This window comes from Vigna radiata, chromosome 5 (genome assembly GCF_000741045.1).
Source record: "Vigna radiata var. radiata cultivar VC1973A chromosome 5, Vradiata_ver6, whole genome shotgun sequence".
Lineage (NCBI taxonomy): Eukaryota > Viridiplantae > Streptophyta > Magnoliopsida > Fabales > Fabaceae > Vigna > Vigna radiata.
In genome coordinates, this window is record NC_028355.1 from 5908817 (window position 1) to 5931822 (window position 23006).

General features: G+C 32.2%; 1 protein-coding gene across 1 annotated transcript; it reads right to left on the reverse strand.

Moving 5' to 3' along the window:
* Nucleotides 1-16051: 16051 nt before the first annotated feature.
* Nucleotides 16052-17399, reverse strand: LOC106761171. The gene has a single exon (XM_014644689.2). The coding sequence runs from the start codon at nucleotides 17133-17135 to the stop codon at nucleotides 16266-16268; it is 870 nt and encodes a 289-aa protein (XP_014500175.1). The 5' UTR covers nucleotides 17136-17399; the 3' UTR covers nucleotides 16052-16265.
* Nucleotides 17400-23006: the final 5607 nt, after the last annotated feature.

A 23006-nucleotide genomic window follows, 5' to 3' on the forward strand; every position in this document is an offset into this window, starting at 1 on the left:
CTATGTCCATGGCTACACTAGGAAGTATATTTATATTTTTAGTGTGTCTCTAAAGCTTTATAGGGAGTTGCTTATATAGCTACATACAAAACAACATCTCACATTTAATAATATTATTAAATGACGTGGGACTAAATTAAGCTCCACAATACTAATAACGATTTCATTGACTTCCTCCTGCAAGACCACACAAACATTAGATGTATATCTTCGTGCAACTCTCTTAGTACATTCAATTCCTCTAACCAAATGATCCAATGAGGAGTGGGATAAGTAAAACCATATGTTAAACCACTTCCAGAAGGATGTCTTTGTGGAAACATGTTACATTGCTCAAAATTGATAGATTATGCAAGAAAGGTTAGTAAAAGAAATAAAAATAATAATTTTAATTCCTCACCACCCTTTTAAGTATTTCACTCAAATTCACTTCTGTATCACACTTGTAGGCTTTTTCTCAATATACTCTTTCATATTTTTCTACTCAAATTCCCCGTAGCACTTGGTAAAGAACTTCAGTGGCTTAAACCAAAATTGACAATCAATATGAAAAAAGTTATGAAATCTAAACTTCAACAGGTAAAAAAATAAAGAGATTTTAGACAAAACTTTAAGATATTTTAAAATACACTAAACAATATAGCTAGAATAAATAGGACTAACAAAAAGAATTAATTTAAACAACACAAGGATTCTAATAAAAGACTGAATGTCAATCAACAAATTAAACAAACCATAAACAATTAGTGCAACAAAATAATTTGTATTGAACTTTACAATTTTCTTTTTGCTTTTGGACCCTTCCTTTTCCTTTTATTTTGTATTTGGATCCATTAACTTTTTTTAATTAATTTTATATTTCAAACCCCAAAACTCATGTAAAACAGTGTAATTACACTTACAATAATTAATTGGAACATAAAACATAAAAACATAATTTTTACGAATCAAATGCAAAAATTTTCAATTTAAAATGTAAAACACGACGAATAAAAAATATACCAAAATGTTATTCAAGAATTTTAGAATAAGCATTTAAAACAAAAATATTCAATTCTTTTTTTTTTTGTTTTTCTTCATATGATAGAAAAATAAGATATAATATAAAATAAGATCAAACATTAAAGAACTTTAGGGTTTTCTTTATGTGACCGAAAAATAAGATATAAGATAAGATAAGATCAAACATTAAAAAATTTTATGATTTTATTTTATATAATAAAAGGTTAAGATAGAGTAAGAAATTCAAATCAGAACTTTGCTTTAAATGCCAAAATGATATGTGTATCTTAAGAAGAAATCCAAACTAGAACATTGCTTTGAATACCATAATGATATGATCATATCTTGAAAAGATTACGATGGTTCAGAGTTTGAATTTCGTATCAAATATAAACAAGAAAATAAAATAAAGAATGCAAAATTAGACAGGAATGAAATGATCGATACCGTAATCTATCAGATTGATAAGTCAAAAAAATTTCCCACAAAGATGTTAATCTTTGATAAGAACCAATGTTCTAAAACAAGAACCAAAGAATCCTATCTTTTGATTAAAATCAAATTTAATATATGACTAAAAGTGTTTACATAAGCTTTTGGTACCATTAAAGGAACATAAGCTTAAGAAAACCTAGAAACTTTAGAAAAAAGTCCAAACCTAAATTCATGAAACATAAACTGATTTCTAAAAGAAAGCTTGAGGCCCCAAAGTGGGGATTTTATAATTTTGGGGGATGCAAGAAGAAAAAATTGGAAATGCAGGAAGAAATCTCAAAAAATTGAATCTAAATTGAATTGAGTTATCTTTTACCCAACTCGTTTAAACGACTGTTTCTCCCTGCACCTTCATCCTTTCTTCCTGCACCTCCAAAATGACAAATATATCCTTATTATTTAAAAGAAAACAAGATGGGATTGGTGAGTTGCATTGAAATTGCAATGCATTTCATAAATTGCACCAACTTGCACTAATGGATTTCATATATTATTGCACCCCTTGCCCTTGCTCACTCTAGTCACTGCACCCCTTGCTCACTCTAGTCACTCTCATTCATTCTCTTCGCATTTCTGTGTAGTCATCGGGTGTGTATTCGCATTGTTAGTGGTGGTTTCAGACTATGTTTCATGATGATCCTTCATATTTGTGGTGGTGATCCTTCTTGTTGGAAGTAAGTAGAAGTCTCTTGAAAAGTGAAGAACTCTTAAGCAATTTTTGAAAACCAATTAAGAACTCATCGACTTTTGAAACCGTCGAACTCTTAAACATATTTCGAAATATGTTTAAAAAAAATTATATTTCGAAATATATTAAAAAATGTATTTCAACATTAAGAAAGAAACATACTCATTTAAGAAATAAATATATTTCAACATAAGTTTATGGAAAAACATAAAGAATTTTCAAAATTATAATTAATGTAAGGGCGAAATCTTCAATTAAATAAAAAAAAAATACTAAAATACTTGAAGTTAATTAAAAAATAATTGAAGTTAATAATGAAGCTGTAAAATGCTAGTTAAATCAGCTTGTGGGGGCACTATCTGAAAATAAGTCAATAAACTATCTGTTACTCCCTTAGTGCCATCACAGGAGACAATCAAGTTGACTTACAAAAAGTTGGAGAAACCGTGATTTTTAAATTTATTTTTTATGAATTCACACTAAATCTATTGATTTGTTATCTTTTTTTTTTTAATCTTTGACAGAATTAGATTTATAAATTTCGAATATATATAAATCTTTTTCAAGAGAATATTGACTTATTAAGTTGATGTTTTAGGGTTTTGTGGATGAAATAGGAGATAGTTTTCGAGCAGTGATTAAAAACAGAGAATAAGAAGTTTGTCTGCCACTATTGGTGAAGAGAGTGGAAACCTAAAACACTCACAAGTGGGTTGCAACTCAGTACAACATTCACTATGAATCCTTAATTCCCACTAACACTACATTACATGATAGTAATGTAACATCCTTGTACCTTGCAATTGCTACTATATTCTAACCATCCAAATGCTATGTTATAACGTCATTTAATATCTTTGATGTGTGGAAAAAAAATTCTTTATATGAGAAATTTTGAAGAGAAAAAAAGAGAGAAGAAATATGGATTATTTAATAAATTAAAATAAATTATATATAAGTTCATTTGTAGAAGTTTTTACTATTTTTTTTCATTTTTAATTATAGTAAAAAAATATTGTAAAGTTTGGACAGAGATTCTTATCTCTTCCAATGAAATCCTTTTCTCTATAAAATTTATCGTATTTTATTTAGTTTGTCGATAAATATTATTAAAATTAATCATTATATTTGAAATATTGTCTATTTGAAATTTAGAATTATATCATAATTTTATTTTTAAAAGACATATGAGAAGGTGAAAAGAGAAAAAAACATTTAAATTATTTTTAATCTTAATATAATAATTAATTTTAACATTTTGGTGAATTTGAGATCGAAAGATTGACTCTATATCTTTAACCTTTGGGAAAATGAAAATGTACTAAGCATATATTACTTTTTAAATCAATATCCCTCTCTAAATGTGTGTGCATTATTTTGATGAAATATTTTATCCACAAATGCTAAAAGTGTCACATAAGTTAACCAAAGCCTGTTGGTTATTGAAAGCAAAATATAGCTGTAGACGACTTTTATTTTAGGAGTTTAAATTTAAGAATGAATTAATTTAAAAAGCATGTTCCGTATGGAATCGTGAATAACGACATTTAGAGCTAAGATTAGAAGAGAATAAATACAACATATGTGACCTATTAGTGTGTTCACATTCATCTCAGAATTGTAATGATAACAAAGTTAAAAGAATTAGGAAAAAGTTTCTTTAACAACTTTTTTGATAATTTTTTTATAAAATATATATGATAGTTTGTAATTAATCTGTTTCAAATATTTTTTTTAAATAAATTCAAACAAAATAATAAAATAGTGATATGTATACTGTTGTCAAAAAGTTATTAAAAAATTGTTAAAATATAAGAACAAAGGATTATGATGTGAAAGTGACCTTACACACAAGTCAATAACCCTCAATTCACGTTTACTTGAAGGAAGATAATCTATTCTCCAAAAGTTTTATTCAGTGCTTCACTAATCCTTCAAGGAAAGATAAAGACAAAAATACCTTGAGAATTACCACCTTGTTATACGTACCAGTAGTTAAAAAACATTCAAGAAAAAATTATTCAATTGTACTTAAAAACTAGTTTTTCTTACCTTAATTTATTCAAGATTTATTTTTAAATAATTTATTTAAAATTTTAAACAAAAAAAAACATTCAAGAATATCCAAGAACATCCACAGTCTAAAAAGTAAAGTTTAAGAATATTTTTTTACGAATATCAAACAGATAAGAAAAGAATAAATGAGACAATTTTTTAAATGGACTGTTTATATTAATTTTATTAAACTATCGGTATCCTACCTAACTTCTTGTTGTTGTTTATGACGTATCGATTAATTTTATGCTAAAAGTTAAAATATAAGGATGTAAACATTATAATAAAAAATTTTATTCGCCAAATAGAATGATTATTCACATCTGACGTCATGAAAAAGAAAAACAGAAATATGTTGTAACAAAAAACTGATGATAATAAAAACTAAAATAGATAAGAAGAAAGTATGATCCAAATTTATAATTGTAATTAAAGCGAACAGCTCATACATTGATAATATTACAAAATAATTAATATATCATACGCACAATAAATGATTAATTAATACAATAACTTTATTAATTGATTATGTCAAAAAAATTGTATTTATAACACTAAAAATGTATAGAATTTAATCTTATGTAAAAATTAATTATTTTGATACAAAAGCCCTTGGGAAAGCCGTGGTGTGGTGTGTAATCTCTGAGATGCTTCTTTGAAAAAGCAGAAGAAAGTGCAAAACATGTTTCTTTCACTTTCACTTTTGTGTTTTCTAATGCCTATTGGGTAAACATTGTTTACTGGTATTGCATTTTCATCGACAAAAATTCACAAAGGAGACAAATAAATAGAGGACACCAATGGATTATATCCTTCATAAACTTCTTTTAAAAAAATAAATACAAATATTTTTTATAAATTAAAATCAACTTATTTATACGTTAGTTTGTAGAAACTTTTTTTATATAATTTTTCATAAGAAAAATATTAATTTTTTATAAAATGATTTTAAGTTGTAAACAAGTTAACTTATTGTATTTTTTTTATATAATGTTTAAGAAATCTTTAACATCTTTACCTTATGTTTGACGAGGTAGTTTATAAGAGTAATTCTTCGTACTACATGAATAAAATAAGTAATACTACATGAACTTTTGTGTGTCTTTGTTAATTCACTGATCTTTAACAACATTGAGTTCTTTTATAATAGATCTTAAATGATACTCATATAATTAAACTTGTTACATCTATTATATATGAAACTTTTGACTTACGACAAATATACAAAATAGCTACTAGTTATTCCTTTATATTTTCATAAAATAAAATAAAAAAACACACTAGTCACTAGTGCAAAATTGAACTTTAACATCACTTCATAGACGTCAGAATAGAAAACACCTTACATAAATTATTGATCAGTGACATTTTCGTAAATAAGTGTGCATATAGACGTCAGTTCGGAGGGGCACCGACGTCTATAACATACTAGACGTCGGAGTTCATCCTAACTAACGTCTATATGTCTGACAGGTAGGTGAAAAGTCATTTTATAGACGTCATTTAGGAGGGGCACCGACGTCTATAATATTACAGATGTCGGTGCCCCCCTAACCGACCTCTATATGTCTGTCAGGTAGGTGAAAAGTCATTTCTTTCCGCCATCTAGACGTCAGATCCCCCCATACCGATGTCTATATGCGATTATAGACGTCGGGGTCCCTTACATCCGACGTCTATATATACCACGAATATTAATTTTTAAATCGAATGGACGTCTCATTAGTGAGAGCCCCGACATATATTCGACAATAGACGTCAATCGATGGGGAAACCGACGTCTAATATTCTTTTAAATAAGACGTTACAAACCAGCACTTACGCGCACTTCATCGTCTTCCTTCGCGTTTTCTCTCCGCGACATTGCATTTCCAGGTGCGTTTTATCTCTTTTGAACTGTTTAATCTTACGTTTACTTCGATTAAAGTAATCTTTGATTTATCATTTTTCGTTTGAACCGATTAAAATGAGTTTTCGTTGTATTTTGGTGCAGTTTTTCTCGTGTCTTTGGTAGCGTAGTGCACTTTATTCCTTTGCTAGCTTTCTCGTAAGAAAAGCTTGTGTCTTTAGGATCTCTTATGACATTTCAACCTAAAGCCGAACCTGGGTCCTTGCCTAGTTTCCATGTCACCGTATTATTTTTCTTTGGCGGTTGGAATGGAACTAGGCAACGACCCAGGTTCTATTTTGGGTTGAAATGCCATGAGAGATGCAAAAGACACAATTTTTTCTTACGAAGAAGCTAGCAAAGGAAGGAAGTGCTACAATGCTACCCAAAGAGACGAGTAAAATTGCATTAAAATACAATGAATACCCAGTAGACGTCGGTTAATGTCATATCTGACGTTTATTGTGCCCTTAGACGTCAGTTAGGGCCATGTCTAACGTCTTTATAGTGCCCTTAGACGTCGGTTAATTGCATGGATCGACGTCTGTATAGACGTCCGACATGGAACTTAACCGACATCTATAATGACGTCGGACCTGCAAAGTCCGACGTCCGATTAAGTCACCCATATGTTAAAAACAGATTCATACTGAAGATTCAATAAATCTAAATATATCAAACAAACACATTTAATCATATTCAGATTTACAAGAATGAAAGCGAAAGCAGAAAGACCAACCTCCAGCCATTGTTGTATGCTTGCCTAATTTCTGGTTTCTGAACCCTTGCTCTTAAAACGCGATGGTGATGTATATGAAGTAAAGAGTAGGCTCAGTGACCTGATATGAAATTTTTTTCTGTAGTCTGTAGTACTCCAAAAACCATCACAGAGTATTTAACGTTAGAAGAGATTGTTGCGGGAATCATGGGCACACCCACACACATTTGAAAACAGTTTTTTTATTTAAAATGGACCACTTTCAGAATATTAACTGCTTTTATAATATTAACTGAAAAAGAAATAAAATAAATGGGAAAAGATATAATCTTAAAATGTAACCTCTTTTTCGTATAAGGCTAACATCATATAGACGTCGATTCTGGATATGACGTTAAAAGCCCAAAATAACAGATATCTAAAGCCTTTTCTACCCTAGTGAGTATTACTTAGTATTAAGCCAACTTTGGATTTTAATGGGTATTATTATACTACAAGGAAACCTCTCAAAAGAAATGATGTAATGAACATTTTCTTTTGAGAATAAATTTACAAAGATACAACCCTCTCTTTATTCATCTATACGATTGTCTAAAGATCTAACAATTGATATCAAAAGTAGCAAAGTTCATGCATTTCATTGCGTAATTTTATACACTATTAGTTGTTTTGGCTTTTAATTTTTGGCTCCATTAAACATGATTTGTCCATCGAATTTCCTCTTCAAGGTTAGCAAAACAGGCCTTTCACTTATCATGTTTTGTTTGTTAGAGAGTTTTTTAAACAATCTATTGGAATATTGATTCTCTTATCGTCTTTTGTAGATATTGATAACCTTTCTCAGTTTCTCTCTAAAAGTATATTGTCTACTCTTAAAGAATAATCATCTTTAGATTATCTTCTTTCCATGTACTTGATATTTAAAATAAAAGAATCATTTTCTTTTTCTTTAAAATATGAAATTAAGGAGACATAACTTTATTTTAAGTTTTCATGAACTTTGTTTAGTTGTTTAAGAATATCTAATGTATATGCACTTTTATTTATAAGATCATCTATATTGATAGACTTATTTCGTAGGGTTTCAATTTGCTTTGACTAACTTTTCACTTTTCTTTAGGAATTTTTATAAGTTCTAGAAGAAGAGAAAAGTTTGATCGGAGTTCATGATAAGATTTAATAGTAGAATAAAGATTAAAAAATATAATTTATTATTGGAATTGTTTGGTAAGGGTTTAGATGATTTATCAACCATTAGATATAAGTTGACAACTTTCTTAACTTCTTTCCTTCAAGTTCTAATTTATTGAAGTCTTTCCATGTAGACATGAGAATTTTCTTAATGTCCTTAAAGAAATGTCGTTGTTTCCTTTGACTTTTCTCTTAGGTTATTGTAATCTAAAGTGACAAGGTTTCTTCCACTCTTAGTTGATGATTTGAGTATTCTTGTCTTTGGATACTTTACCTTGTCAAGGAGGAGTTTTTTTTTCCTCTTAAATTGGCTTTCTTTCTCCATATTTGGTAGATTTCTCTCAAGATGAAAGGATGTCATCTTCTTCCTTAGAGTCATCATCATCTACGAGTGCATTAATTTGATGGTTATTCAACCTTCAATGCTTTATTGGGAGTCCCCTTTATTATGAGCCCTTAAGAACGAGAAACTTATTCTTCTTATTAATAGTCCACTTTGTTGGAGTTTAACCATGTATTTTAATGATGCCTACAAGCTCTTTTAAGTAACATTGTCCTTATCCTTGCGGGTATCAAATATACTTAAAGTTGTGTCGTACTTCTTATATTATTCTAAATATTAATGAATATTTTTATTGCGAAAGAAATGTCAACAAATGAAGCATGATCTTATCAAGGATTCAATGTTAAAAAGAGATGTATTTTCTTTTCTTCAATGTCAAATTTCAAGAAAGAAACTATGATTGTGTGAACCTTGAAATAAAATTCCATATAACAATTACATAAAATGTTAAGTAATTATATAAAGGAGTAAACAATTACATATAATTGAAATTTCATGACAACTTAACGACTATTATATTTGCAAATGTTGAAAGAAAAAAGTATTTCAAATATTTGAGTAGCTTGATGGATATCAAAAGAGTTAAATTTTTGAGAGAAAATGAAAAATTTTGTAGCCAAAGAAAGTTATTTCAAATAAAATAAAATAAGAACCAAAGAGAAATAAATAAGTTAAGTCTTTATGCTACCTAATAAAATAAATATTTATATTATTGAACACTCAAAATTAATAACCAAATATTCTTACATGACAAAAAAAATGCTCCAATAAAAATCTTAAAAAGAAACATAAATTATCAAATTCATTTCCTGTAAATGAATTAAGGATTCTAAAGTGGAAAATGTTGCTTCATGAGTTCATAACTAAACTTTGAACTTATAAGAGAAAAAGAGAATTTCAAAAGAACTTGTGGAGCTTTTATATATATATATATATATATATATATATATATATATATATATATATTTTGATAAATAGTATTGTAGAGCTACTCTTTTAAGTGTTGTAAAAAATACTCGACGAAGGATTGTATTACTATAGATTGACTTGAGTTACATATGCTTCAATATATTCATATGCATTGGTGGAGTAATCATACCATTTTGTGGTTGGAGATTTCCATCCCAAAGTTATAAGTACACTCATAATGTCATTTATAAAAAGATGATGACAATTTTCTTTTTATGGTCCACAATGAGGATTTTCTCAATGATAGTAAGAGACATTTGAGACTCGACAAGGTAAGAATTGTTGGATTTAACAAATGAGGAGGTTCATTAAGAAGACACAACACCAATGAGACCTAAGTTCAATCACAAAATGGATTGACTTTACTCTCAACACAAAACCTTAAGGTTTTTTTATTTTTATACAATGTGAGACTTATACAATGTGAGACTTATACTTACACTTGGATTCCGAACAAATCTTCCTCTCAAGGTTGATTCCCTTCCACATTGGTACACTTCCCCTTCAGCAGAAGCATTCCCAATCAAGATTGTATCGTTTGAGCTAGTCACCAAGACTATCCTGGCTTTGGTACATTTTTGGATTTATCAGAGGAGAAGTTTCACTAGGGAGACACAACACCAATGAGACTTAAGCCCAACTACATAAGGGATTGACACAACTCTCAACCCAAAACCTAAAGGCAGTGGGTTAATGGATCTTCATCCTTATATGGTGTTCCAATTTCTCATTTTTTATCCAATGTGGGACTTACACTAACACTTGAATTCTCAACAGGAAGGTGCATGAGATTTAGTGACTACTTCTTCCTAATCATGTAGTTTTGTCTTTAATGATAGTGAGACATATTTTTAGTTGTGTTATGCTCGATATGTCAAGTATGGTTATTAATTTTTTGGTGAGTTAAGATACATGGTTGAGGATTAACCTATAGTCTCATTAGGAAATGAACATCATTTTTAATATGTCTATAACTACAATGATGTTGTGGTTGTTGCATGCCTATTTGTGGTTCTTTATCAATTAATATTTTGATTTTGACGAGTAGGGTTTTTGGGTTGGGTTTAATGTTGTTTATAACCATAATCAAGTCTTTAATTTTCGTTTTTCTACATTACCTTAAAGAATTTAGTGTTTCTCAATTATAGTTCCTTGTTATACATTTGCATTATCTTGTTACATAATTAACATTCACTCATATGTTTAACATGCTTTTTCACACATCTTTTTGATGTGATATTTGAGGTTGTTGATAATTGATCTTTTTCAATTTTTTTGATGAGTTAGAAAGTTTTATATTCTTGTTTGATATATCTTTTAATTAATAAATCATCATATTAAATCATATCATATTATTATACTGTTGTACTTATATAAATTGTTGAACTTCGTATAAAGATAATTGTTTATATCAATAACAACTTATTTATATAATACCTAAATTAAGATCTGAATCTAATGTAGGTACACAATCATTTACTAAAAAAAAATATACTATAATGTATGGACCAACCAACTTACGCCCATCTGTCGATCAACCACATAATAAATCAACTTCAAGAACAAACTACAACTTGGTTAATTGAACTGTCGAATTCAACGATTACGATCGTTCGGTTCGAAGAACTATTTCTATTAACAAGGTAAAAACATACTTAGATAATATTGGGTCATAATTGGGTCAGCTCTAATCAAAAGCCCACTTATAAACCTATAAATATAGAGGTAAGTGATTACATTTATTGGACATTTAATACTTAACTGTAACAACTGATCAGTAATTGAACCCTAAATTGAGCGTCAGATTTGGATCATTTCGGAGAGGATTGAACATGACTAAAAGGAAAAGGGAAACAAAGTGAAGAGGAGTGACTTGATAAAATTGTGAAGGTGTAGTTCTCGACCCAACATACTGAAACAATTACCCATTTGATTTGATGACATTCTTTCTTAACATAATCCATGAAAACTCACAAGTTTTTCCATGTTTCTAATATATTCTATATGTTCATCAAATAATTGTTATAAGAATGTTTCATGATGTACTATACTTGCTAATGCCTCGTATGCGTAAAAACATGGATTGTAGATTTATATGTTTAGCTTGAAGTTGATTTCGGCACTTAGAAAGGATCCATTAATAATTATTTTGACAATTAATAGTTTAGGTCAAGTTCTTGACATTAAATAGCTTAATTAATAATTTATGTTGAGTTTGTTAGAAGTGTTACCTAAGAGTTAAAAGAATTCTAATCAACGTGATTTTGAAAAAAAAAAAGATGTTATGTTTATGTTATATATATATGGCATATGATTTTTGGGTTAAATATGTTTTCAGTTCCTAAACTTTGATGTGAAATTGGAATTCATCTATATCCAAAACTTTAATACATTTTGATTTTTAAACTAAAAAAACGAATAAATATAATTTTTTTAACATAATTTCGTTAAAATTTATTGATTATTAAACGCATCTAACTAGAATTGAAACGTGTCAAATAACTCAAATGTTAACATACGTAAGTTAAAAAGATTATATTCATTAATATTTAAAATTTAAAAATCAAAATATATCAAAATTAAAAAAAAATAAAACAGTCAAGATAAATTGTAAAATACTATCCTAAAAAGTTATGATCTTACCAAATATGGAATATAACTTAAAATTATTTTACATTTAAATCAAATTTACATATAAATAGAATTACTAATTGCTAGACAATCCATATTGCAAATAGAAGGACCAAATCATTCTCTTATGTAAAATAAAATTACCAAACACATAAAGTTAATATGGTTTTGAATATTTATTTTGTTTTTTTTTTGGTTTTATATTGTTTTTGAAATTGCGAATTTCTAGAGAAAAAGAAAAAGTATGAACGTGATGGCTTCTTGAATCTCTCGAAAGAGTTAACATTGAAAAGGTTATGTTTATATGTCGGATACACAAATCAAGAAAGAGAAGAGAAGTCCAAATTTCAACATCATAGTTTCTAGAATGTAAACTTCTCCCAATCTTCTTCTCCTTCTTTTCTTTCGTCAGAAAGAGTAGAATTAGGTACTGATAGTGATTAATACTGCAATATAAGATTAATGCATATTTTTCTTTTGATTCACCAATATTTCAACATTAGTTTGTTCAAACCCTTAAATCTCACAATAAATTATTCTATTCCATTCAATTTAAGGAAAGATATAGTGATTTTTTTATTCATCTTATTATAAAATTATATATTTCATCCTTAAATTAAATTATAAATTATTTCATCTTTAAATTCTATAAAGTTATGTAAAATACTCCTTTTAATAAATAACATACAAAATATTTCTCAAATAGTAAATGGTTATATTAAACTAATATAATAATTTTTAAAAATTCATAAATAAAATAATTTGTAATTTAATTAAGAGAACTAGATAAAAATAAATTTAAAATATTTTAGTGTCTTTTCTATAAGACTTTTCTTTACCAAAAATAATATATATTATACAATTTGCATCTTTTCCAAAACTGTCATAGGCAAAATGCTAAAGTTGATGAATCTCATTATTGCTAGGCTTAGAAATTATTCTCTTTATTTTTCTTTTCGTGGTATACATATACACTTCCATTTAAAATCAATATTTTATGATAAAACTAAACAAATTAATATTTAATTAAAATCCTATTAATTGATATTTGAATGTGATTCTAGATTATCTAAACGCATTACTACACTTTCTTTGCACGGAAGAATGATGTACATACACATTTGGTCTTACTTTTTGATTAAGCCTTAATGAAATAATAAAATAATAGGTTTATTAAAAAAATTGCATGTGTTAAAACTTGGCGTACACGGATCCAATGACCTATTTCTCTTACTATTCTTCGCGTCTTCGACTATTACTCTTAATTGGAGCACATTCTTCTAATCAGGGTTTAAAGCGCGTTAAACAACCCATAAAATGTGCAAAAATTACAAATATTTTCAACTTATGCCTTCACATATATAATTCCAATTTTCAAATAAAGACACAAAACCAGTTATCATCCCTTTTTATTTCAAATATTTATCCTCTTCCTACATTTTATTTACAATTCTTCTAATTAATAATCCTATTTCAATGAAAAAAATTCATATTTTTATTGAAAATTAATATATATATATATATATATATATATATATAAAATCTTAATTTGTTGCTTTTTAATATTTTTTTAATTGCACAGTAACAAATAAAGAGAGTACATTTTTAATAAATTGAGCTCCCACAAAAGATTGAACAACAGAATTTTACTTGATACCTATATGAGAGTAACAAGATAGAAATATTCTATTTAGTAGTAAATTTCTTAATCCCTAATTAATTATATATGTGTGATTCATCTTTTCAAATAATTGGTATGTCTTAATTATAATACATATTCTAATAATATCCACGGTTTTCTATTTTTTTCTAAGTTTTATTATTTTAGTTAATTTATTACAAGAAAATGATTTTCAACATTAATTTCCAGTCATTCCTAAAATTTACATGATAATTAGTTGATAATGTCAAATTTTGTGTGGCAATGAATCTTAAAAGGTTCAAACCATTTAGTTGTCCCTATTTTCGGGAGGTTTTCTCATTTTGATCCCCGTCTTATTCGAATCCCCAATTGAGTCCCTATAAGTGCTGATTTCAATCAATTAAGCCTCTACCGTTAAATTTAGTTAACGAGATTAACTTTTTTGCACAGCTGAGAGGATGACCTTTTAATTTCAACTCTAATTCATGCCACGTTTCAACTCTAAATAGGCCACGTTTATAGAAATTAACAGGTCATCCTTGCAGCTGTCCAAAAAAGTTAACCCCGTTAACTAAATTTAACTGTAGGGGCTTAATTGATTATTAGCACTTATAGGGACTCAATTGGAGATTTGAATAAGACGGGGATCAAAATGGAAAAACCTCCCAAAAATAGAGACAACTAAATGGTTTAAACCATCTTAAAACTATAACCATTAATTCATATACTTTCCAATGTCAACTCCATGTAATTTCTTCCATTAAATAAGTTTCTCGATATGGAAGAAATATAATACGTAGATTTTCATTTGTTATCGGAATCAACTTAGTGCTTTTTTATTCTTCTATCAAATTTGTAAATTAAATATATTTAGCTCAATGAAAATGGAGATGAAGATGACACTAAATTATAATACATAAAATATAGTTTTATATTCGTTCAAATATGCATGTGCGAGATCAATGCCTCTACTTTAATATTACGACTTAAGTTCTTTATTTTACGTCAGGAAAACGTGCAAATAATAAAATCAGTATTAATAAGTGAAGGTAAACTTACATTAAAAATAGAAAATATGATAACATTATTTAGATCTATACTAATTTAAACAAAAAGTAAAAAAAAAAAACAACAAATCCTATATTGATTTAACTAAATATAAATATTAACAATTTAAGATTGAAGTCAATTAGATTAACATTACATTTAATAAATTTTAAAAATAAATTACATTAGTTTCATTCAAGTAAATCATTTTAAATTTAACACTAAATTATAAATATTAAATCTAAGTAAAATTAGTGTAAATTTAATTAATATTAAATAAATTATATTAACTTTGATTTCGTTCATATTAACTTAAATAAATGTTAAAAATAATTTAGACTAACATCTAATTAATCTATAATAACTTATATAAATATAAATTTAAAATTAAATAAAGTTAGTGTTATCTTGAAATACTCTCTATCTTATGTTCAATTTTATTATATTTAATTTTTGTTTCAACCTAACAAAGTTGACTTAACCTGAATCTATTTTCTGTAGACTATATATGATTAATGTCATAATGTAGGATCTAATTGAGAATAATATTATCATAGTGATTCCTTCCCTTAAATGTATATGCTTTTGACGTAGTTAATGAAAAAAAAGTAAGTTAAATGTTATATTAGCCACTACACAACTAATAGCATAACAAAATCTCATAATATTCAATATATATATACATATATATATATATATATATATATATATATTATATTTATATATATACTATGTCATTGATAAAGATTGTGTGTAAATGATTTCTTTTGTGGAAAATTAATGATAGTGACTAAAATCTATTATTGATGGTATATATGATTCCTGAGACAAGCATGAGAACGGTTATAAAGAATTATGTAACACGTTATCTTACTCTTTTTGAAACAGTCATTACAACCTTCACCCTTACAAACGATTCCTACCTATAATGTTCTTATTATGCTAAAGACCAACTTAATCACATCTTTTGTAGTACACACAAATTTCTCCTTGATTTAATGAGTTACCATTAAGTTATAATAAGCATGAGAATTCCAAATAAAATTAAGCATGAAATGATATTTTCAGGTATACCAACATAATACTACCCACTCTCTTTCATTAGGAGAAGACCCATTGTTAAATAAATGGAACCGGGACAAAATAATACAAAAAGCAAAGACCATATAATATAATTTGATTAAACTTGGAAAGCAATTCACCCTTTATATTTATTTATATACATTGTAGACTTAAAAAATTCATCTACTAATTAATTAGGAGTCCCAAAAGCAACCCAATCTATACAAATTCCACTACCACACCATTTCATACAGAAACCAGCTAGCCCCACCACAAACTTCAAAACTCATTACCACTTCAAGAAAGCAAAACCGTCGAGAAAAACCTTATAATTTCCACATAATATACATCATAGAAAGAATAAACACTACAACAATCTCATCCTCTTTAATTACAAATATACCCGCCCCAAAACTACCAGAACATCATGCAAACAAACCAAAGATGAAGAACATCAAGTACCAATAAAACAGGGAATATAAATATTAAATGGATTAATAATTAACAACTAATAATAATATTGCGTTGAAAAAATCAAAAGGGGCGCAAATTCCGACCAAGCCCATTGACATTGGTGAAAAGTCCAACCAATTCTGGTCTGTAAGGCAAGAAAGACTTCCTCTTGTTCTCTTCCGCATGATGCTCCGTTCCGACTGTTCCGTTCTGAGGTTTCACTTTGTTCGTCGGAATCTGAAATACCATTTGCTGCTGTTTTTGTTGTTGTTTATCTTTCCCCTCACTGTGGCTCCTCAGAAGCAAATCCCGAAGCTTCCACCGTTTCGATGCAGACCCCGTCGAGTTGCTCTTTTTCCGTTCCCTTCCGACGGAGTTCGGAGTCCACACACAGTACGCGCCTTCCGCCACCCCCTCCAAGTCAACGCTCTCGTCCGTTGACGACGAGCACGACGCCGTTTCACCCTCCTCGAACATTAACTTCCTCAGAGGGAGACGACGCCGTCTAACTGTCCCCTCTGGAGTTGTAGCGGTACTATCAATAGTGTTTGGAACACTCAAAAGGTCGTCGTGAGAAGGAACGCCGAAGATTGGGTACATGGGCTTGATCTGGCCGTTGTAGAAAATGTCGTCCGCTGAAACCGGAGAAGCCAAGTCATGGGAAACAAAGGCGAACTCGAAACTGTTGTCATCGTCGTCGTTTTGCGCCGTGGACTCGTCGTTTTGTACGGAGAAGTCGTTGTTTTGCGCGGTGAAGTGGTTGTCGTCGTCGTTTTCCCACGCCGGAAAGAGCGCGTCGTCGTGGGAATGAGGGTCGCGGCGGAGCTCCTCAATTACCCTGGCTGCGATCTCCGCGAGTGTCTCCGAGGAGTAACTGCTGAAACTGGGAGACGGGGATGGGTTTTCGTGATGAAAGGAAGGTTCTTCCACCTCCAGCTGCGGGCGCTGCATCGTTTCTCTCGTTTTGAAATTTGGAAATGCGATTCCGTTGGCACCAATTGGGAAAAAAGAAAAAGACAAAGCGATATATGGAGAGAAAGAGAAAAGGGTTTGGTTTTGATGAAATGAAGGAAAGTGTGGTGGGTGGTTCGGGTGTGGGATATATAGGAGGCTATCAGTTGTGGTGGTGGTGCAGACAAGATTTTTCTTTTTTTCTTTTTCTTTTTCTAAATATATAGCTTTTACTGATTTTGATTGATTATTCAATTCGTATTATCTACAAATTTCTTCTACCTTTATTATCTAGTCTACAATTTCGTGTATACGTTTATTATTTGTTTTATTTCCAATAAATATAAATATAAATATAAATATAAATACGCGCATAAAGGAAAGGGAAAGGAGGAATTTGACGAATTGGGCAAGGTAAAGTTTGGTACGTGTGAAGCCAATAAATCGGCTACTTGTGAGAGTAAAGTTGTTTGTTTGAGTGACACGTAAGAGGTGTTAAGATGGTGACGCGTGTAATGTGACAGGTGTAGGCATGTGGGTAAGGTTTTTGGGAACGGCGGTGGATGAAATAATGAGGTGGTTGATGAAGGAGTTTATGTAACGTAGCCAAAGCGAAGGAAAGCAAAGGAAGCAAAAGGCATTGTGTCGTCACGGATATTGAGCAGCTAGACGTGTGATGATATAAAGATGAACGTGTGTGGAAGGTAAAACACCACCACCAATCCTATATCCTCATCAGACTAATTGCAACTAAACCACCATCACATTCACAATCAATTTTTTCCTCTTCCAGGGAAAGGGACAACTCATACGCTCACCGTCACAACCTCCAACTTCACTTTTCTAAACTCATTCAAATACCTCAAAACGATCATATACATATGCAATTGTTAAATCTTTTTAATGGGATTATCGACTTAGAAGAACATCAAAATCTTTTCTTTTGAAACTAACGTCCTTTAATTATATGCAATTGGTAGCTTGTTCTACAAACAATATACACAAAGTCAACTAATAGAGACTGGAGTGAGATTTCCAAACAAAAAAAAAATATAGAGTATGTTTGTGAAAGAAATTTAGAAGTAATAATATATTTTGATTTGATGGGAATGATTCAAAAGCATGATAGTTGTCTTGTTTAAGCGTCTAGTTAGCGTGTGAAAGACAAAGCAAGGAAAGTGGCTACTTAGCCCAGAATAAAAAAGATCATTCCAAGTTGAGTTATTGAGAGGTCGCGGTGGATGCCACAAACCAATGTTGTGTGATGTTCAACATCCACATGGCTAAATTCTCACTTGATGATGTGGCACCACTTGATTGGGTGGCCATTTCCATCATTTTCTATGTGATGTCATTTGTACTGTCAGGGTGATATAAACCTTTTAAGCATTCCAACACTATCTATACCTATGATTTTTACACTCTTTCTCTTTTGTCATAATCATATAAATATATGTGATTTTCTAAATGAGATACTAAACATATATAATATGTGTATTCTATAGTTTATCAACAATAACTATAAAGTTATGGTCTTAAATTGATCTATTTCTGATACACAAATGGGTAAGAGAGCTGATTCTAGGCCCAAGAGGGTGTCTAAGAAACCGTTGGGCTGGGATGATTTCATTCATCATTAGTGGATTACGTTTGTTTGATCTTTTTCTCCAATAATGTTGGTTTTCAATACTTCTAGAATGAGTTGGTTAGGATTTGTTAGTATCTTATTTGGCCTACGTGCCACCTGTCCTAGGGAATATTTTGAGTGATCAGCTTATATGTTTGTACGGTGCATGAAAAAAGGGAACAGAGAAGTATTTCATTTCTTACCTTGCCTTTTTCTGAGGAGGTAGCCTGACCTCGAATTCAGTGCTTATATTTTTAGTATCATTTGGTGCTTTCATTGTTCTTTTTCTCTATGGCTGAGGGTACCCGTTTCACGCTCATTTCTAACAAAATCGATGAAGTACTTTCTCAGATGTCCCTTTTTTCTACTCAAATGACCGATATGCATAATCGCCTCTCTCTTTTGGAAACTCAGCATCCCAACAGCCTCAATCGCTGTCCACGGCGGTGGGTTTGGCCCGGTTACAAGAGGAGAGGTTGTTGGATATTTCTAGGGTGCCGCGACCTAGGCCACTTAACTCTTGGTCCTCTCCACCGTTGACCTGCATCGTTACCGTCGCTCCACCGCAACAACCACCACGAGCTTTACCTCCATTGTTGCCTACTCCTACCCCCAAGACTCGTTACCGCCAATTAACCGAAGCTGAGATGGCAGACCGCCGCGAGAAGGGGTTGTGCTTTAATTGCGATCAGAAGTATTCAAGATCGCATCGGTGCCCGGCTCGTTTCTTCCTTTTTATTTCGGAGGAAGATGACCCAGTCAGCGGTTTCCTTCCGGATCCTCCGCTTTCCGATCGGGTCCCTGAATTAGATAACTCCCCTGTGGATTTGTTGGACCCTCCAGCCCAAATCAGTTTACATGCTTTATCCGGTACTGGAGCTCCAGAGACACTCCGATTAACTGGACACATTGCATTTCACCCGATCCGTGTGTTGGTCGATGGAGGTAGCACACACAATTTCATCCAGAAAGAAGTAGCTACTCGTTTGGGCTTGGCCCAATCCCCTACTGTCCCCCTTAAGGTCTTGGTTGGAAGTGGGGAAGAACTGGCGTGTACACAGGTTTGCCCTTCAGTGGAGTTATTGATCCAAGGGCATTCGTTCCACATTGCTCTTTACGTGCTTGATATGGGCGGATCCGATGTGGTTCTTGGGGCCCAATGGTTAAAGCAATTAGGGCCCATTTTAATGGACTATCAAGCACTCACTATGAAGTTTGTATTCAACCAATCCCTTATTGAGCTTAAGGGAGATTCTGGANTGNANCCCACTTCTCTTTCCCTGCATCAATTCAAACGGGTTGCTCGAGCAGATCCAACANCCCAGTTTTTCTCNTTGGTGGTAAGGCCTTCTTNTACTCCAAACTCNCTTCCAGATCATCCTAATCCTAAAGTACGTGATTTACTTTCTTNNTTCACATCACTTTTCTCTNAACCCTCTTCTCTGCCTCCACCCCGAAATACTGATCATGCAATTCCGTTGCTCCCTAATTCANAACNAGTCAATGTTCGGCCTTACAAATACCCGCATTTTCAGAAACTTGAGATTGAAAGACAGGTTTCCAAAATGNTTGCCTCTGGTTGGATTCAGCCAAGTTCAAGTCCCTTTTCTTCTCCGGTTCTCCTTCTGAAGAAGAAAGATGGATCTTGGCGTATGTGTGTGGATTACCGCGCTTTGAATGCCATTACGGTCAAGGACCGTTTCCCACTTCCGACGGTNGAGGAGTTGTTGGATGAATTGGGTTCTGCTCGATGCTTTTCGAAACTGGATTTGACTTCAGGTTTTCATCAAATCCGCCTTCAACCCCCTGATATTCCAAAGACAGCTTTCCGGACTCACGATGGACATTACGAATACTGTGTAATGCCATTCGGATTGTGCAACGCCCCGGCAACATTCCAATCTACCATGAATGATATTTTCCGGCCTCTATTGCGAAGGACAGTTATTGTCTTCTTTGATGATATTTTGGTCTTCAGTGCTGACTTTAATCAACATTTGACTCACTTGCGCCAAGTATTCGAGATTTTGGCAAGTAATAGTTTCTTCTTGCAACCTCACAAGTGTTCCTTCTTTCAGACCCAGATTGCATATTTGGNGCATATAGTTTCTAATGGGGAAGTGTCTCCTGATCCTGGGAAAATTGAGGCTATGGTTAAATGGCCCGTCCCTACCTNCACCAAAGGGTTACGTGGGTTTTTGGGTTTGACCGGCTTTTACCGGAAATTCGTTCGTCATTATGCCGCCATAACCCAACCTCTGACTGATTTACTTAAAAAGGGGCAATTTCAGTGGTCCACCCATGCTCAGAAGGCTTTCGACTCTCTGAAATCTGCCATGACCAGCATCACAGTCTTAGCCTTGNCGGATTTTGATAAGACTTTTTATGTCCAAACAGATGCATCAGGGACAGCCATGGGTGCAGTTTTGACTCAAGACAACCGCCCAATTGCTTACTTTAGCAAGGTGTTCTGTCCTCGATTGTCCAAGTCCTCCGCGTACGTCCGAGAGCTCCACGCCATCACTAGTGCAGTGAAACGATGGCGCCAATATTTGTTGGGACACTTTTTCATCATTCAAACTGATCAGAGGAGTTTGAAGGAGCTCTTGACGCAAGTCATTCAGACCCCGGAACAACAACACTATCTTGTAAAGTTGCTGGGTTATGACTACGAGATTCAATACAAACTGGGGAGATTGAACGTGGTGGCAGATGCACTTTCGCGATCCGATTGTCCAATTCAGGGTGGGTTACATATGCTCTCTACCCCACAGTTTGTGTTCTTAAATGAGTTGAAGGAATCACAATTATTGGACTCTGAATTCATTATTATGAGGGATAAAGTACTGTCAAACCCCTCCTCTTATCCTCTTTTTCGTTGGAATGGCGATTTGCTTCTNTATCGTGGAAAGATTTGGATCAGCAACCAATCCAAATTTATTCCCTTACTGTTACGAGAATTCCATGAGACTCCTGTTGGGGGTCATGCGGGGGTCAGCAAAACTTTGAAGAGGATCAGTGCTAATTTTTTTTGGGGATCCATGGCTAAGGACACTAAGGCNTTTGTTTCTCAGTGCGTCGTTTGCCAGCAGACCAAATATAGCACAACAAGACCTGGGGGACTTTTGCATCCTTTGCCTATTCCTTCCGGAGTGTGGGAGGATATCTCACTAGATTTTGTGACTGGACTTCCGCCATCTAACGGTTACACGGTGTTACTGGTAGTAGTAGACCGACTTTCGAAGGCNGTCCATTTGGGGCCCCTTAATTCGGGCTTTACANCTTACAAGGTAGCAGAGTTGTTTGTCTCTATGGTGTGTAAACATCATGGATTGCCCAAGAGCATCGTTTCTGATAGAGACCCGATTTTCATTAGCCGGTTTTGGTCTGATTTATTCAAATTCAGTGGAACACTCCTTCGGATGAGTTCCTCATATCATCCTCAAACGGATGGGCAAACTGAGGTTATGAATCGTACTATTGAGCAATATCTGCGAGCCTTTGTTCATCAAAAGCCAAGTCTTTGGTTCAAGTACCTTCCATGGGCCGAGTACCATTATAACACTTCTTGGCATTTCGGTTCAGGAGTGACTCCGTTTGAAGTAGTCTATGGAAAACCACCCCCATCCTTGCCATCATACATAGAAGGTACTTCATNAAATGCAGGGTGTGATGCTGTCCTTTCTTCCCGGGAAGAGATTTTGTCCCTTTTACGTCGCAATTTGCTTAAGGCACAAAGTCGCATGAAGAAACAAGCAGATTCGAAACGTAGGGAAGTGGTTTTTNAAGAAGGGACATGGGTTTATTTGAAACTTCAGCCATATAAGCAGGTTTCCATTTCTGGTCACAAGTATCATAAGCTAGCCAAGCGCTTTTATGGTCCTTATAAAGTTATTGAACGCATCGGCCCAGTGGCTTACAGACTAGAGCTCCCTTCATCATCCAAAATACATAACGTTTTTCACTGTTCANTGCTGAAACATCATGAANGGCCAAATCCTACTCAGTTTGACCTCCTTCCGCCTGACTCAGTGGATAGCAATCCCTTGATCACCCCTCTAGCAGTTCTGGATCTGAAAACANTGCCCATAGATGGCACCCCTACGCGTATGGCCTTGGTTCAATGGCACGGGCTGTCTCCGGATGATACTTCTTGGGAGAAGTGGGATGAACTCAAACTGATTTATGACCTTGAGGACAAGGTCCTTGTCGAAGGGGTAGGTATTGATACACAAATGGGTAAG

Coding starts and splice junctions, on each gene's coding strand:
- LOC106761171 (XM_014644689.2), bottom strand. CDS start 17,135: ATGCAGCGCCCGCAGCTGGAGGTGGAAGAACCTTCCTTTCATCACGAA.